This window comes from Trachypithecus francoisi, unplaced genomic scaffold, assembly GCF_009764315.1.
Source record: "Trachypithecus francoisi isolate TF-2019V2 unplaced genomic scaffold, Tfra_2.0 Lachesis_group15, whole genome shotgun sequence".
Taxonomy (NCBI): domain Eukaryota; kingdom Metazoa; phylum Chordata; class Mammalia; order Primates; family Cercopithecidae; genus Trachypithecus; species Trachypithecus francoisi.
Window position 1 is genome coordinate 94,365,394 of NW_022681460.1, and position 17,855 is coordinate 94,383,248.

General features: G+C 34.9%; 1 protein-coding gene across 3 annotated transcripts in view; it reads left to right on the forward strand.

Annotated features, from left to right (window-relative positions):
* PHIP (pleckstrin homology domain interacting protein) overlaps nucleotides 1-17,855 on the forward strand; it is a 136,611-nt gene that overhangs the window by 81,597 nt on the left and 37,159 nt on the right. For 2 of the 3 annotated variants that reach the window (XM_033235590.1, XM_033235592.1), the window contains 4 exons: nucleotides 5,658-5,775; nucleotides 8,283-8,423; nucleotides 11,230-11,306; nucleotides 13,529-13,760. In XM_033235590.1, the coding sequence (XP_033091481.1) occupies nucleotides 5,658-5,775; nucleotides 8,283-8,423; nucleotides 11,230-11,306; nucleotides 13,529-13,760 (568 nt within the window). The remainder of the gene's footprint in view (nucleotides 1-5,657; nucleotides 5,776-8,282; nucleotides 8,424-11,229; nucleotides 11,307-13,528; nucleotides 13,761-17,855) is intronic. The other variant, XM_033235591.1, reaches the window with a different exon arrangement.

Here is a 17,855-nt window from a genome sequence, read left to right on the forward strand (position 1 = left end):
GGATCTCAGCTCACTGCAAGCTCCACCTCCCGGGTTTACGCCATTCTCCTGCGTCAGCCTCCGAGTAGCTGGGACTACAGGCGCCAGCCACCTCGCCCGGCTAGTTTTTTGTATTTTTTAGTAGAGACGGGGTTTCACGGTGTTAGCCAGGATGGTCTTGATCTCCTGACCTCGTGATCCGCCCGTCTCGGCCTCCCAAAGTGCTGGGATTACAGGCTTGAGCCAGCGCGCCCGGCCTAAAATTTTGGTCTTAATGTTCATATAGATTATGCTTTTTGATTGGATATACTTTGAATTTATTTTAGGATTTAGAATTAATACACACCAAAGGTATACATTTATACTTTCTTATGACAAATATGCCCAGTTATCCATCACAAATTAATTAACTCACATGGTATATTTTTAGTTAGATCATTATTTACTTTTTAATTCTAATGTTAAGGTTCGAAAGGGGTCAAGTAAATAATGCCCATTTTTTCAACACCAATTCTGAAATAATTGAAAAATGACGTGGAAAATAAGACACATAGTAAATCAGACTATCACTGTTTGTTACTATCACTTTTTATTTCATGAAATAAAAACCATATCAGTAACAAAAAGTAATATTCCACAAAAACCACAACAGTAACAAAAAGTGATATTCCCCAGACACAGATAGCAGTGGGCCACAGTTATTCTCCCCTTCTGGGACATGTGGTTTGCTTCTTTAAGATGCAGGACAAAATGTATAATTGCACACAATGGCATAAGGCTGGGCTATGCTAAGCTGGATTTTTCTTCCAGAGCATGTCAGTTGACTAATTTACTCCTCCTCTGGAGAGGAATGAGTCAGGAGATGTGGTCGCTAGTTGTTGCTTGAGGCTCCTGCACATGGAAGGGAACCTGAGGAGTGAGGAGGATTTGTGTCTCTTCAAATATTCTTCATCCTTTTATTCCTTTATCATTGGGCTTAACTATTCATTGGCCTATGGTCAAGCAAGACTGTGGCCATAACTTTAACAGATATTCTTTCTTTGGGCTTTCTAGAGCTTTGTCTTTAAAACTTTGTACTCATCCTATGGGAATCTTCCTGAGAATCTCTACAATGGGTAGTCTAAAGTTTCCTTTTAAAAGGCTCTCCCACGTCCATTAATTAAAATGGAATCCAATGACATACCCAACATGGGGCTAAGTGACTTAGAAATAATTCTCATAACTCAATAGTAAACGGAATCCATCCAGAGAATGGGCAAAAGACATGAACAGACGTTTACCAAAAAGGATCTATAGATGACAAATAAGCACATGAAAAGATAATCAATGTCATTAACCATTAGGGAAATACAAGTTGAAACCACAATAAAGTATCACTGCATTCTTAGAATGGTTAAAATGAAAAATAAGTGACAGCACCAAATGCTAGAGAGGATGGAGAGAAAACTGAATTACTCATGCATTGTTAGTGGGAATGTAAAACGATAGAACCATTTTGGGAAACAGTTTTGCACTTCCCTAAAATCCTAAACATGCAACTGCCTGTCATATGACCCAGCAGTTGCACTATTGGGAATTTATCCTAAAGAAATGAAAACTCATGTTGACACAAAAACCTGAACATAAATGTATAGCAGCTTTATTTGTAATACCCAAAAGCCAGAAAGATACCCAGATGTTATTTCAGTGGGTAGATGGTTAAACAATGGTATATTCACACCATGGACTACTACTGTGCAGTAAAAAGGAACAACATGTTGATACAATGGGTATGAATCTTGAGGGAATTATGCTGAGTGGAGAAAAATAATTTCAACGTATATTCTGTATGATTCTATTTATGAAATATTCTTGAAATGACAAGGGTATAGGAATGGAGAACAGATTTAGGTTGCTAAGATACAGGCATACTTTGGGGATATTGCAGGTTTGGTTCCAGACCAGTGCAATAAAGTAGCTCACATGATTTTTTTTGTTGTTGTTGTTACCCAGTGCATATAAAAGTTATGGTTATATATTCTGTAATCTGTTAATTGTACAATATGATTATGTCTGAAAAAAACTACATACCTAATTTGAAAATTCTTTACTGCTGAAAAACGCTAACAACCATCTGAACCTTCAATGATTATACTCTTCTTGCTGGTGAAGGGTCTTGCCTCAATGTTGATGGCTGCTGGCTGATCAGAGTGGAGGTTGCTGAAGGTTGGAATGGCTGTGGCAGTTTCTTAAAAATAAGACAATAATAAAGTTTGCCACATTGATTTGACTACACATGAAGTATTTCTGTGTAGAACTTATTTCAAAACTGGGGTCAGTCCCCTCAAACCCTACCATTGCTTTATTAAGTTCATGTAATTTTCTTTTCTTTTTGAGACGGAGTCTCACTCTGTCGCCCACAGTGGAGTGCAGTGGCATGATCTTGGCTCACCGCAATCTCCGCTTCCCAGATTCAAGCGATTCCCCTGCCTCAGCCTCACCAGTAGCTGGGACTACAAGTGCATGCCACCATGTCTGGATAATTTTTTGTAGTTTTAGTAGAGACAGGGTTTCACCATGTTAGCCAGAATGGTCTTGATCTCCTGACCTTGTGATCTACCCGCTTCCACCTCCCAAAGTGCCAGGATTACAGGCATGAGCCACTGTGCATAGCCAAGTTTGTATAATTTTCTACATCCTTTGTTAACATTTCAGCAATGTTCAAAGCATATTCACTAGAGTAACCTCCCTCAAGAAACCTGTTTGTTCATCTGTGAGCCACTCCTCATTCGTTTAAAGTTTTATTATGCAACTTCAGCAATTCAGTCACATCTTTAGTTGCCACATCTAATTCTAGTTCTCCTGTTTCCATTACATCTACAGTAACTTCTTCCACTGATGTCTTCACCCCCATCTATGAGGGTTGGAATCATCTATGAGGGTTGGAATCAACTTCTTTCAAACTCCTAGTAATAGTGATACTTTTCCTCTTCCCATGAATCATGAATGTTCTTAATGGCATCTAGAATGGTGAATCCTTTCCAGAAGGTTTTCAATGTACTTTGCCCAGATCTGTTAGCAGAGTAACTATCTAGTGCAGTTATAGCCTTATGAAATGTAATTTCTTAAATAAAAAGACTTGAACATCAAAATTACTCCTTGACCCATAGGCTGCAGAATGGATGTTCGGTTAACAGGCATGAAAATAACACTAATCACCTTGTATATCTCCATCGTAGCTCTTGGGTGAGTAGGTGTATTGTCAATGAACAGTAATGTTTTGAAAGCAATCATGTTTTCTGAGTAGTAGGTCTTAACAGTGGGCTGAAAATATTCAGTAAACCATGCTATAAACAGATGTGCTGCCATCTAAACTTTGTTGTTTCATTTATGGAGCACAAGATGAGTGTATTTACCATAATTCTTAAGTGCCCTAGGATTTTTGGAATGATAAATGAGCATTAGCTTCAACTTGAAGTCACTAGCTTCATTAGCCCCTAACAAGAGATTTAGACTCTCCTTTGAAGATTTGAAGCCAAGCCTTTACTTCTCTCTAGCTGTGAAAGTCCAGATGATATCTTCTTCCGTTTAGATGGCTGTTTGATCTGTTACTACATTCAAAATCTTTTGTTTAGTGTAGCTGCTTTCTTCAGTGATCTTAGCTAGATATTCTGGATAAATTGCTGCAGCTACTTCATCAGCACTTGCTGCTTCGCCCTGCACTTTTAGGTTACACAGGTAGTTCTTCCTTAAGCCTCATGAACCAACCTCTGCTAGCTTCAACTTTTCTTCTGCAGCTTTTTCCCCTCTTCCAACCTTCATAGAAGAGAATAGAGTTAGAGCCTTGCTCTGGATTAGGCTTTGGCTTAAGAGGATGTTGTAGCTGGTTTGATCTTCTCTCCAGACCACAAAAAACTATTTCTGTATCAGCAACAAGTCTGCTTCACTTTCATATCATTCCTATGTTCGCTGGAGTAGCATATTTAACTTCCTTCAAGAACTTTTCCTTTTCATTCAAAACATGGTTTTTTGGCACAAGAGCCATAGCTTTCAGCCTGTCTCAGCTTTTGACACGCTTTCGTCACAGAGTTTAATCATTTCTACCTTTGATTTAAAGTGAGAGATGATTTCACTGAATCAGTTAGGGTTTTTAATTGACCTAACTTTAATATTGTTCTGTCTCAGGGAATAGTGAGGCCTGAGGAGAGGGAGAAGATGGGGCAATGGCTAGTTGGCGGAGCAGTCAGAACACATGGAACATTTGTCAGTTAAGTTCATTGTCCTATATAGGTGAGGTTCATGGCGCTTCAAAACAACCACAATAGAAGCATAAAAAATTACTGACAACAGATCTCCATAATAGATAATGGTAGTGAAAATGCTTGAAATATTTTAAGAATTACCAAAATGTGACACAGAGACACGAAGTTAGCACATGTGGTTGAAAAATGGCACTTGCTCACTGCAGGGTTGTCACAGACTTTCAACTTGTAAAAAAAAAAAAATACACTATCTGCAAAGCACAGTAAAACAATGTATGCCTGTGTACACACACACACAAGCTAATAGAAACGAATAGAAGTAAAACCGGGGAAGTCTGAGTAAGATCAATGGGTTGTATAAATGTCAGCATCCTCCTTGTGATGTTGTACCATGTTTTGCAAAATGTTACCATTTGGGGGAACTGGACAAAGGATACAAACTTTTGTAAAATGTTGCTGTTTGGGGAAACTGGATAAAGGATACAAATAATCGCTCTGTTACTTCTTGCAACTATATGTTAGTATATAATTATTGCAGTAAAAACTTTAATTTTTTTATAAAAAGCTAAGAACAAAAATTAAATCCAAGCCTGTTCTTTTCACAAGATTTAAATTTGCTCATTTTATTTTCCATTCAGAAGTATGGCCAGCCACAATGGAGATTGTGCAGTTCAGTAACGTGATAACATTAATATCATCTAGTAAAGAAGTATCAACAGTATATAGTTGCACTGTGTTTTAATATTAACTTCCTTATTATTATGAAATCTTAAGGGAGAATTAAAGTTCAGATACCCTTGCATTTCAAAAACTTTAAAGTTGTAAGATATTGAAGTAAAAAATAAAATTATCTTCTCATGAGTTCATTTTTTTTTTATTAAAGTTTAAAATTAGTGTTCCTCAACTTGTGTTGTTCAGTTTCACTTGATGTTTGAGTTTTTTCAGTAGATGAAACCTGACCTCCCTGTCTCCGGAAAGAGTGTAGTTCTTTCAGGACTTTCAGTGTAACCTCAGGCTCTGTTGTATTGAATTTTTAAGGAGATTCCAGCTATCTATATGGGACAGAAGATTATCGAAGCATAGGCCCTATCCTAAAAAAAAAAAAAAAAAAAAAAATCCAATTACTCACTCTTGGAAAGGTTACCCTAGGAATCACCATGTTCCCAGAATCTAATACTTGGTTTGCCAAAGACCATAGCAGGAACCAGTAGTATCAACTTGAAGTAGACAGAGTTTGTCTTTCCATTATTTCAGTCATTTAATGCCGCATGTCCTGAGCCCACAACCTATGAAATTAAACTCAGAAATCTTTATCACGTGCTTCCGTCTTAAAATAAAACATCAGGAGTAGCATTCCTTTCCTGATACCTAGCATTCCTTTTGGAGGAAAGTTATGTGTAAAATTCTAGATGAATGCATATGGCTTTTGTCTTTCAGTAGGCAAGAAGAATGGAGAACTGCAAAGGGAGAAGAAGAAATAAAGACTTACAGGTCAGAAGAGAAAAGAAAACACTTAACTGTTCCAAAAGAGAATAAAATACCCACTGTCTCAAAGGTACATGTTAATTATTTTGATGTTTAATATTTGTTCCTTAAGTATTGTGACCATTTTAAGGCTCCATTTTGTAATTTAAAATGTTAATATTATAAACAGGTTAATTAATGATTAAAAATTAACATAGTAATTCTTGGTTATCTCTGGATTGTCTATTGTTTACTATTTAAAATTTTTAATTCCATTTCTGCTTTCTAGCATACCCTTTCCCAAAGTGCCAATTCTTATATACTCATGAAATTCTAATAAATTACACTAAAGCCTCGTCAAGAGCTTTCTTTAGCTCTTCATAATCTTGTGTGCCATCTTTGTACAGTCTAAAAATAGCGTTTTGTTATGTTTTTCTGTGTTCTTGTGGTGTCTTGGCATCTATTCATTATTCTAGATAATGAAGTCAGCTAATGCTGCTATAGATAATATTTCTAATTTTCTCCATTAAGAGACGTAGATTGTCCCTAATAGTTTTGCCTTATTGGCTTTTCTGTCATCCTACTCTGGAAAAATTTTTGCACCCGGTAGATTTCAGTTGGTCATGGCCTAATTGGAGAGAGAGATGTACTTCCCTGAGTGTGAAGGAATCACAAGTATCCCTTTTTCCTTTCTTTGTTTTTTTCTTTTTTTTTATTTTGGAGAAAAACATCTTAGCTTGAAAGCTTCAGAGCCTTAGAGTGTGAAATTGAGGAAGCCTATGTGAAACTTCTTTTTAGGTCCAAGTCACTATCTAAAGCAATTATTGAAACAAAGGGAAAATAAATAACCGTCCTTCTTCACCAGCTTCTTGTTCCTTCCTTTTTTCATTTGAGTTTTTTAAACCTCCTAAATCAGTCTTCTTTTCTAGAATTCACTTTTCTGTTTTATTACTCATCTTTTCAAAATACTCAAGTAGTCATTTTTTCATACCCTGGGATCAGTAGAACCTCACAGTGCTAGAATTCCTATTGGTGTAATAAAGGAAAATTTCTTTCTGAAATAATCTTGTTTTTTGGTTGGTTGATTGGTTGGCTTTTTCATGATAAGTAGAAAGCATACCTTTTTTGCATCCTTTGCTGAGATAAACTTACATAATGATGATGAGAGTTTGTATTGCTTGCTACTGCCTTTATGGATGGAATATGTTAATATCTATTAAAATCGAAAGATGTGCTTATCTCGTAATTCAATAGTACTTTGAAGACTTTTTAAGAAATCAAGGGAATGATATGTATGTGTATACATATATGTGTGTGCATGCACAATCGCATCTTTTTAGTGTCTCTCATCACAAAAACTGGAATAACTTCAGTTATTATTTATGTGGTCAGCTGGCTATCATTTATTTTTCCCAAATTTAAATGGTTATATCCAGTTTCAAGGATGTCTCATTGATTCTTTGTTTTTTTTCTAAGACAAGACCCTGCATTTATTTCATGGATGTGATTCTCTTTTTTGTTTGGTTGGTGGGGATATAGAGTCTCATTGTGTTACCCGGGCCGGAGTGCAATGGGACAGTCCTAACTGACTGCAGCCTTGGACTGCCTCAAGTGATCCTCTTGCCTCATCATCCCAAATAGCTGGGACTATAGGTTTATACCACCGTGCTTGGCTAACTTTAAATTTTATTTTTTAACTTTGTAGAGACAGGGTCTTGCCATTGCCCTGGCTAGTCTTGAACTCCTGACCCCAAAGCACGATTCTCCCACATTGGCCTCCCAAAGTGCTGGGATTATAGGCATGAGCTACCATGGCTGGCCTTTGTATTCACTTTTGAGATAGCTTTATTAAGTTGTTTTTGTGTGTTTTAGGTATAAATTTTAATGTTTATTGAGTTGTCTTCATCCCTGTGTTGGACTTTGTCAGTTTTTTAGTGCTTATTGGTTGTATTCTTATCTGCAGAAGACTTCTCACATTTATTCCAGCAGAAGAAAAACAACCCAGCCACATGGCGTCTTATTTTCATTGTGGCACGGTAGCTTTATGATCCCCATTTTGGTTTCCAATTTGCCTCTGCCTATTACATATGCCTCACAGCCCATTATCCTTTTTCTTACATCATTTCTGTAGGTTTGCTATAGATACAGAAGAGTTCAGTGTTTGGTTTAGTCTTTTATCATTAATCTTTATGTCTGTCATTAATTAGAAAAAAAACAGCGTTTTTATAACTAATCAATCAGCAAGTAAATTTCAACATAACCATGATAAGCCTTTGATTTAACTTGATGAATGTTAAAATATTTGAGTTGGTACTATAACCTCGTCCATTTAAGTGATATCTTAAATATGAACAAATGTTTTTATTGTTGTATGTTAGGATAAATTGTCTCACTTTGTAGCCCAGGCTGTAGTGCAGTGGTGCAATCATCCCTCACTACAGCCTTGAACTCCTCAAGCAGTCTTCCTGAATAGCTGCGACTACAGGCATGCGCCACCATGCCCAGCTTGAATTTTTTTGATTAAAAAAATTTAACTTTTAAACTAAAAATCCTGCTCTTTAAACATACTGTGAATAAATTTAATTTACTTTTTTCTAGAATCATGCTCATGAGCATTTCCTGGATCTTGGAGAATCCAAAAAGCAACAGACAAATCAACACAATTATCGTACGAGATCTGCATTGGAAGAGACTCCTAGACCCTCAGAAGAGATAGAAAATGGCACTAGTTCTTCAGATGTAAGATATCAGCACATTCATAAATTAGATGTCATTTTTACTTATTTTTTTAAGTATGAGTTTCATTCTTTGCATTTATTGATATGTTTGTGGATGTATTTTAAATATGGCATTTTGGGGTATTATGATACAGCTTTTATTTTCTAAAAATAAAAAATTTATTTCTAGGCATGGCACACATATACATAATTTCAAATCCACAAAATAAACTCATGTGAATTAATTATTCTCATTTTATAGATAAGGATGCTGAGGCTCCAAGATATTTAGATTATACAATCACCTATTAAGAGGTAGAGCAGGGATTAAATGCAAGTTTGTTTTACTTTAAAGCCAAGCTTTTTAAGTGGTACCGTGAAGCTGTAGTATAGTGTAAGTATAACAGCAAATCAGTAAGTATTTGGCAGTCTTTGTTAGTTTTTAATCTCTGTACCAGTTTATAGCTTTCTCAGTGTAATTTTTAAATATTCTTCATGCGTCATTATTTCAGTAAATATTACTGTCCTTACTAAATTATGTATTGTTTCAGTGAAGGCAATCAGTTTGCAGTCATAAACGAATCTTATTAAGCAGTTAAACCGTGTCCGTTCCTCTTTTCTTCTCAGCCCTCCCCATCACCTTCCTTCTTTACAGGTTAGAGATGTAAGCATTTTAGATATTGACTACTATACACTTTTGAAGCCATGTTGTGCTTTGAAATGCTAGGCATTTATGAGAATTATCTAAATATATTCTCTTTGGCCAGGGCAACATTAGCTCAAACTGAGAGTATTCTAACCACAATTTAAGTTAGTCTCCAATGGCTTTGGATCCTCATATGGCCAGGTCAAAATGATATATTCATTCTGGCAAAAAAAGAGAAATATACTGATTATATAAACTTGACTCATGGTAATTTGGATAGACATACAAAACATAAAATACATGTGGGCTAGTTATCTTACAAAACGTCTCTTTATTTTTGAAAGAGTTTCCTCTAAATATTGTTTCCATATAATATTTAAAATATTCTGTTTATTAGAAACTTAAGAACTGTATTTCCAGAAACACATCTGTTATAATAAGTCCTTCAAGTGTCTTCAAAACTAATTTATTTATGCTTTAACATCCTTTTAGAAATTTAGAATATATTTCTAGAGGAGCCCATTAAGAACAAAGTGTCTATATACACTTTGGGCACAGTATACTAATTAATTGGAAAGAACTCTGGTTTTTTCGTTGAAATGTTTTGTACTTTAGTATTTCATATTTGGAATGTAGGAATAATTCTGTTTATTTTTTCCCCCCTTTAAGGAAGTAACACAGGAAATGTGGGAAAAGTCGTATCACTTGCTTAGATTTATTTGTTATATCGAGCAGTGATTAAATTTGTTAATAAAATATGCTTTTTGTTAATAAAATATGCAAATGTGATTTTTTTCAGTTTTGCTTAGTTTTCATAACTATGGAATAGACATATAATTCACATTCTTCATTAAAACATCAAAATAGGAAAACTTTTGTCCCAAATGTATTATTTAAATATTAAAATAATCCACCCCATTGTCCTCTTTAAAAGTTATCTGAATATGCCCAGCAAGTAAGTAACACCATTCTTGCGGAATGTTGTCCAAGGTTTGGACTAAAGTGACCTGGGCTTAAATCAAGTTTTTTTTGCTTATTAGTTGTGCCGCCTTGGGCAAAGTTCTCAACTTTTTAAAGCTTTAGTTTGTTTTATTAAAATAACTTACTCTATCACCAATAGTGCATTGTCAAGCCCAAATAGGGCGATACATACAAAGTGCTTAGAATAGTTTGTAACATACAGTAAAAGCTTAATAAATATGAGGTGTTATTGTTATTGGAGCATGAAGTTTATTTAAGCGAGGAAGACATGCAATATTTTTGCCATCAAAAAACCCAACTTTGTGAAGAAAATGCTCTCACAGATAATATTCTTTGTTGACTCATAAATATTTACTAAAGAGAAACAGAGTGTTTGAGTATTTTTTAGTCCTTTACCATTTGGATAAAATAAGACCAGAAGTGGGACATCCTTTTGTATATGGGAAAGCTGTTTTAATAAGTAAAACATAGATGTGCCTATAATAAATAAACACAAATGTGCCTTCTCAAAGCTTTGTATAGAAAAGAAAGCTTTGTATTTTGAAAAGGCTCAAGAAGTAATAATTTCAAATGTAAATATGGAATTTGATATAATTTTATCTAGAAGATACGTTGTGAGGCTTTTAAAATGGTAATCTGTAGGATTGCTCTGAATCCAATATTAGTAAGTATTATGTCTTTACATACATTTAAGTATTCTCATTTATTTGTAGAAAAAAAGGTAAAAGCTGTATTTTGCGACTAATTTTTTAAAGAGAAGCAGCTAACTCTTTTATTATTTTATTATTATTGGTTATTTTTGAGACAGTCTCTTTCTGGAGTGTGGCAGTGCAATCTCAGCTCACGGCAACCTCCGCCTCCTGGGTTTAAGTGATTCCGTCCCTCAGTCTCCCAAGTAGCTGGGATTACAGGCATCTGCCACCATTCCCAGCTAATTTTTTTTTGTATTTTAGTACAGACAGGGTGTCGCCACGTTGGCCAGGCTGATCTCGAACCCCTGACCTTAAGTGATCCGCCCACCTCAACCTCTCACAGTGTTGAGATTACAGGCATGAGCCACGACACCCTTTGCAACTAATTTAAATCAAATTTTAAATATCCCAATATGACTGATACTATAAGATATCACTGATATTTTCTGTAATCATAAAATGTTATTTTATAAAATTATGCAATAAGACATGTATTCAACATATCTTAGGAAGGTGAAGTAGTTGCTGTCAGTGGTGGAACATCTGAAGAAGAAGAGAGAGCATGGCACAGTGATGGCAGTTCTAGGTAAATGAATGATTTTTATTTCTCCAAATGTTATATAAAATCTTTAGAAAGGTGATTTTTTTTTTAAACCAGCAACACGTTTCAAGTTCTTCAGAGAGTTTTTGAAGTTATATGAAATGTAGATTTTCTGATACATGTTCTCTATAGAAAATAATTTTTTGGTGATTACAACTGGATCTGCAAAATGATGCTTTTAACTTTATCTTCTTATTTAGCATTGTTTCTTATGAATACTGTTATAATGTTGAATTGCAAACCAGTCTCATTACTGGTTTTGAAAAGTGTGAAGTTAAGGAAGTAATGCAAGCCTCCTGAGTTAACTGTCTTACGTAGTGGAATTTATGGAATACTAATGATAAGAGGAATAAGCTCTCTTTTTCTTGTGATCCCTACCTTATTTGACCAGGCCAGTGAGGATTCCAACTCCTTATACTGGCGATTCACATTGTTGCAGGGCTTATGACCTTGGCTAACTTTTCAAGGTCTTAGTAGCAAGAAGAGAGTATAGCCTTTGGGGATGGCAATTATGATTAGCTGCTAAACTTATCCCCCACCTTAGTGGCTCTTAAAATAGAAGAGACAGAGTATGAAGTAGAGGCTATATGAGTTCCTCAGTTCTACAATCAAGGGCTCTCCTATTCTCACAGTAGTGATTTCTGGTGATAATGTGCAAATGTGTGTGGTTATATCTAGTAGTTTTCTGTATTCAGAACAGGTCAGTGAAGGAAACATTGAAGTTCTTTTGGCTCAACAATGGAATCAGAGTATTTCAAATCCTGAGATGACATAGGGGTTCCTGTATTAAAAGAATAGTGGTGGTTTTAGCAGTTGAGGACAGTTGTAAAGAATGCTGGGCTCTGGAGTTTGTAATTATGTTTATGCTGACAGCAGAAGATCTTCTGTAAGAGCCAAGTACTCCAGAGAGTGATAACTGTGATTTGGCAGGTACCATTTACAGTGGTCTTGGCTGGAGCTAGTATAAATAAAATGCTCATAAGTTGAAGACAACCTGTTTTAGAATAGCATATCTGAAAATAGTTTAAGTTCTTAAAAATCATTTTAAATTTCATAGTGAAATGACTAAATCATGCTAGAAAACATCTGAATTATTTGATTCTTATCTGGGATGATTAGAATAATCAGAGATTTAGGTACGTGCTTATAAAGAACATTTGGACAGTGGAGAGGAGTAGTGGGGAGGGTTAGTGATGATGGAATAAAGCTCCAGTAAAATCTGCTTTTTACGCGTTAATGTTAACAGCAGTATTTTTAGAGGCATGAGGTTATACATCATTAAATCTAGGCAAGCTAATTATTGCTTTTAACATAGTATAACTTAGATTCCTTTAAGACATTTATGTTCATAAAATTGTCAAAATAAGTAAATATGCTCACATACTAAAATTACTATAGAAGATAATACAACTAGATTCTTTATTTTACAACGTGATTGGTTCAGTAAATCGTTTGTCAATGAAGGTAAACTAAAAGGAAATGACAAACATGATTGGAAGCAGTATACAAAATATAGTAAGGCCTGTATTTTTCTGAATCATGGCATGCTTTGAAGCATAAGATACACCTAAGGTGTAGATAGGTAGAATAATTTTATCTAAATGAAATGTCATTACTTTACATGCAGAGTAAAGTTTGCAAATACAGTCTTTCTCCTGGGCAGGAACACTTCTGACTCTGCCAGTTCAATATCCAGCTACCTTGAGAGCACTAGTACTGGACCGTAAGAGTTCCCCCTGTCTGGAACTCCCACTTCCTCTTAAAAAAGGAATCTCCATATCTCCTCAATGTTGACACCTTCTGTGCTCTCCAGGGTTATCTTTTTGCTGTCACTAGAACTGAGAAAAGTGACCCCCTCTTCCTTATTTTTATATACCCACAGAATTTGTAACATATGCAACACTCAGAAGTCAATATTTTTCTTAAAATCTTGGAAGGTACTTAAATTTGTTTTTTCACTTAAAGTTGTGTCTTTATGTATCTTCAGGTTTTGGGGGAGGTTTTTTTTCTTTTGCAATATTTAAGTAAAGCCTGTAGAATTTTAAGAAACTTTTGAAGATGAGTTGATAATTAGGGAAGTATTTTTTTGTTAGTTTAAGTATTTGTTCTGTCATTTCTCTTTATTATAATCTTTCTTTTCATTTTTATAAAACAAGTCTTAAAATTTTATCTTGTGTGTTATCTAAAAATCCCTTCTGTCCTTCTAGTGACTACTCCAGTGATTACTCTGACTGGACAGCAGATGCAGGAATTAATCTGCAGCCACCAAAGAAAGTTCCTAAGAATAAAACCAAGAAAGCAGAAAGCAGTTCAGATGAAGAAGAAGAATCTGAAAAACAGAAGCAAAAACAGATTAAAAAGGAAAAGAAAAAAGTAAATGAAGAAAAAGATGGACCAATATCACCAAAGAAAAAGAAGCCCAAAGAAAGAAAACAAAAGGTTTGGTTTTTAAAATTACAAATTTGGTGTTTTCTAGGGAAACAGTTTAAAGCACACATGTTGAAGTACAGTTGATCACAAACATTGTTGAAGTGTATCAGCAAATAATAATAGAAAAAACTCAGAAGTACATAGTAGTAAAAAAGTAAATATGTTTAGTTTATTCGAGTTTTTAGATATTTAGCATGTAAAAGTATTTACTTACAAAATTGCCATATTCTAAATATTGAAATTTAATCTTAAAAAGATCAGATTTTTCTTGACAGTCTGGTGGAATTTATGTGAAATACATAATAATACAAAACATATAGTATATTAGTCTATGAATTGCCTTTATGTTTAACCATCCTTATTAATTGTTATTGCTGAAAATAAACAAAGTCTTTGAGGAACATCACACAGAGTAGAAATGACACAACTTGTCACAATTGATCCCAAGGCAAATATGAAGCTAAAGTGGGGTAAGATGGGCTTGTAACATTCCTTCATTAATCTAAAGTGTGTGAGCCATAAGTTTTCAGTCCTTTGGTCAGTAGCAGTATTGATTTGATTACCACAGTTAAGTCTGGACAATTTGAGAGAAAACAGAGAATGTAAGAAATATTATAGGAAGAATATCTGTCAGCTTGTATGGAGTTGAAATTCTTTAACATAGGAATGAAAGTGAGAGCTGTTTAATTTTTGTTCTAAAGTAAATACAACACAAGGGGCATGTTTTCTGCTTCCCTAAAGACTGTAAATGGGAAACAGTATTTGATTAAAAGGAAGATTTGTTTGTAACCTCTGCCATTTAAGTATAAGTTTTCATTTGTAGAATTAAATAGTGGGAGACCGTAGGGTCTTTATTCCCACAGAGCTTTCAAAATGTATAAGAATATAATATATCTGTTTTGTTTTAAGTGTTTATTTTATCTACATTTGTTGAGTTCTTGTTTCAGCTTTATAATTATGAGTTACTTTAATTTGGATTCCACAGCTGCTATTTCTCTTGTTGCCTCTTTTGCTTTTGTTTGGGGAAACTTTACCAAAGAGAATGCCACACAGTCACCCACAGTTTTTCTTTTCTACCTTGTCAGTGATGATAAATGTAGTCTGATTTGTTATTTTATATATGTTGTAGACAGATTGGTTAAAGAAAACTGATTTAGCCTTGTGTCTGGCTAATAAGGTAAATATTCTTTTTCATCTCAGGACAGTTTTGGTGAACTTTTGAGGTTTGCAGTGATAAGTCACTGAGAACAGTTCTTTCATCCCAAGAGTACAGTTTGCTTCATCTGGTCCCCTCAATTTGATAATTTTCCTCAAACTAATACCATGGGCTTCTTCATGCACTGGCACATGTAGATCTGTTGTTAACATTTGGCATATTTTAATTTCACTGTGTTATTGTGACAAAGTATTGTGGTGGGATGACTCTGCGAATAGAATTATGTGGGTCACTTTAAATATGGTAAGGTTAGGATACTGGAGGGTATTCCCTTTAGTTTAAATTTTGTTCACATGCCTATCAGTGATGTAACAGTAGATGGACTTGTTCTTTTCCCTAGTCCTCTAGTTATCTTGAATAAACATACAAGTATTTCCCTTCTTAAACAGGGTCTTCTTATGTTGGGATTTCAGATGAGATTTCCTAGAGGAAATACGATTTGAGTTGTGCCTAGAAGCATTCCCATGGTTGGAAAGGAAAGAAATTATTTATGCTTTCCATATTTAAAAAAAAACTTCAAATCATGGAGCTGGAAATCTTAAAGAATACTCCATTCTTAAGCCCTTAATGGTTGTAATTAATAAGTGACAGAAATCTTCCTCAACCAAACATTCTAAGTTCCTCAGGAATTATTGGGCTGTAAGATTTGTCCTCGTAATGATTTTTGGTGATGCCAAAGTCTTTCAGTCATACATACGATTATTCTTACTTAATATACAACTTACCTGTCTTGGTGTAAAAGTTGTTAGCTTCCTCATTGAACATAGATAATTCCTTATAGGGAGAAATACTTGTTTAGCAATTAATAGTCCATATTGAGGCTAGAATTATGATTTTCAAACTTTCTGTCTTTTCCTTTTTATTAGTCAAAGGAAACCCTTTTCAAACAAACTTAGCTCCTCAGTATACAAAACTGATAAAATCAGAACTGCTCTGAATAAAACACAGTGGAAGTTCCTGGGTTGTGGGATCTCTCTGATATACTCAGTGCATATCATAATGGCTACTTTATTTGATAACTGTGCATATATCAAATTACTGTTTGGATATCAGTTTACTCCTCACATCTAACACCTACAAAACTTACTTACCAAGCTTTTTTCTCAAACCCGCTGTACCCCAGCCCTCTTTATCTCAGTAATGTGATGACTCTCTTAGTTGTTTATACCAGAAACCCTGGAGATATCTTTGATTCCTCTTTTTCTCTCATAGTCCACATCTAGTCCATCAGGGAATTAATTATCTAATGAATTGTAAATATATTCAGCACTTTACTGTTTTTCACCACTCCACTGCTATCACATTGGTGTGAATCACCCTGAACTCTCATTTATATTTCGGTGGTGGCATCCCATGTGTCTTCCTGCTTCTCCCTTTTTCTTCCTAGGGTCTATTCTTTAAAGCATAGGTTGACAGATTTTTTTCTACAGAAGGCCAGCTACTCTGCCATAATAGCATTTATAGATAATACACAAATGGGTATGGCTGTGTTCCAATAAAAATTTATGAAAATTGTGGCAGGCTGGACTCACCCTAAGGGTCATGATTTGCCAATCCTTGTTCTGATGCATCCAGAGTGATCCTTTTAAAATATAAGTGAGATCGTACTATGCTTCTACCTAAAATTCTGTAATGAACCCATCTCACGTATAGTAAATATCAAAGACCTTCACCCTAACTCTTCAGGGTAGTGCTCTTGATGTGTTTGACTGAGAAACAGTATGGTGTGGCTAATGGGAAAAAGAGGAAAATGATAACTACTACAGTTGGGAAGCAGTAGTAGTACCTATTGCAAGTAGTGTTCTCTGATATCATGTTATGGCATTACTTCTTTTAGTAAACAAGTATTATTTTATAGTGATAAATTACAGTACCTTGTTTTTAAAAAAACATGAGTAAAATGTAGCAGTCTTAGTGTACAATCATCTTTAATGTTTTACATGTGATTCACAAAAGATTTAATCAGTTGCATAACATTTTTTTACTTATAAAAATACTAGGTTTCAAATATTCTTAGAAAGTTCATTTTTTTCTGAGTCTGAGGTAACAACATCAAGACCATTGTGGCCACTTGTGGGTGACCAGCAAAGTTAAGGAACTTTCTCAGAGGCATAGTTTCTCATGCTGTGTAGAAGTGTAACGTCCAGCTTATGGAAATAATTAGCCTTCTACATCTTGCACTACTCAGCTCCTATGAGAATACCTTATTTAGTTCTAACTTACTATAACTAGGATTAAAAAAAAAACTCTAGGGTATCTTGGTTTGTTATATGGAATGTTTATAAAATTGATAGCATTTTGAAAGGAAAGGAGAATACACAGAGCTTGTACTTTGGGGTTTGTGGGGATATCTTGTTACCTTGTTGTGAGTGTTGGCTGTGGATTTTTGGGTTTTGCTTCTAGTTAGTTCTCTTTGTAGACAGTGATTTGGAGAGACTGAATAACTCTGTTGCCACTGCTGCCATTTTTTTCCAGGGTAAGTGTTTTGTTGCTTAAAGGATCATCATCTCTCAGTAGTCATGGAATATTGGTCCCAGGACCCCGTAGATAACAAAATCCAGGGATGTTCAAGTCTCTTATAAAAAATGGCATAGTATTTGCATGTGACCTACACACAGTCTCCTATATATACTTTAAATCATCTCTAGATTATTTATAATACCTAATACAGTGCCTACACATCATTTTATATGTGTGGATTCAACATAGTATTCAGAATGTAGCAAATTCAAGTTTTGCCTATTGTAACTTTGTGGAATTTTGTTCCCAAATATTTTCAGTCAAGGTTGGTTGAATGCATGGATGCGGAACCCTTGGATACACAGGGCCAACTGTATATAATATTGTACAATGGTGCCCTTCCCCTTTTATTCAATTATCTTTATAGT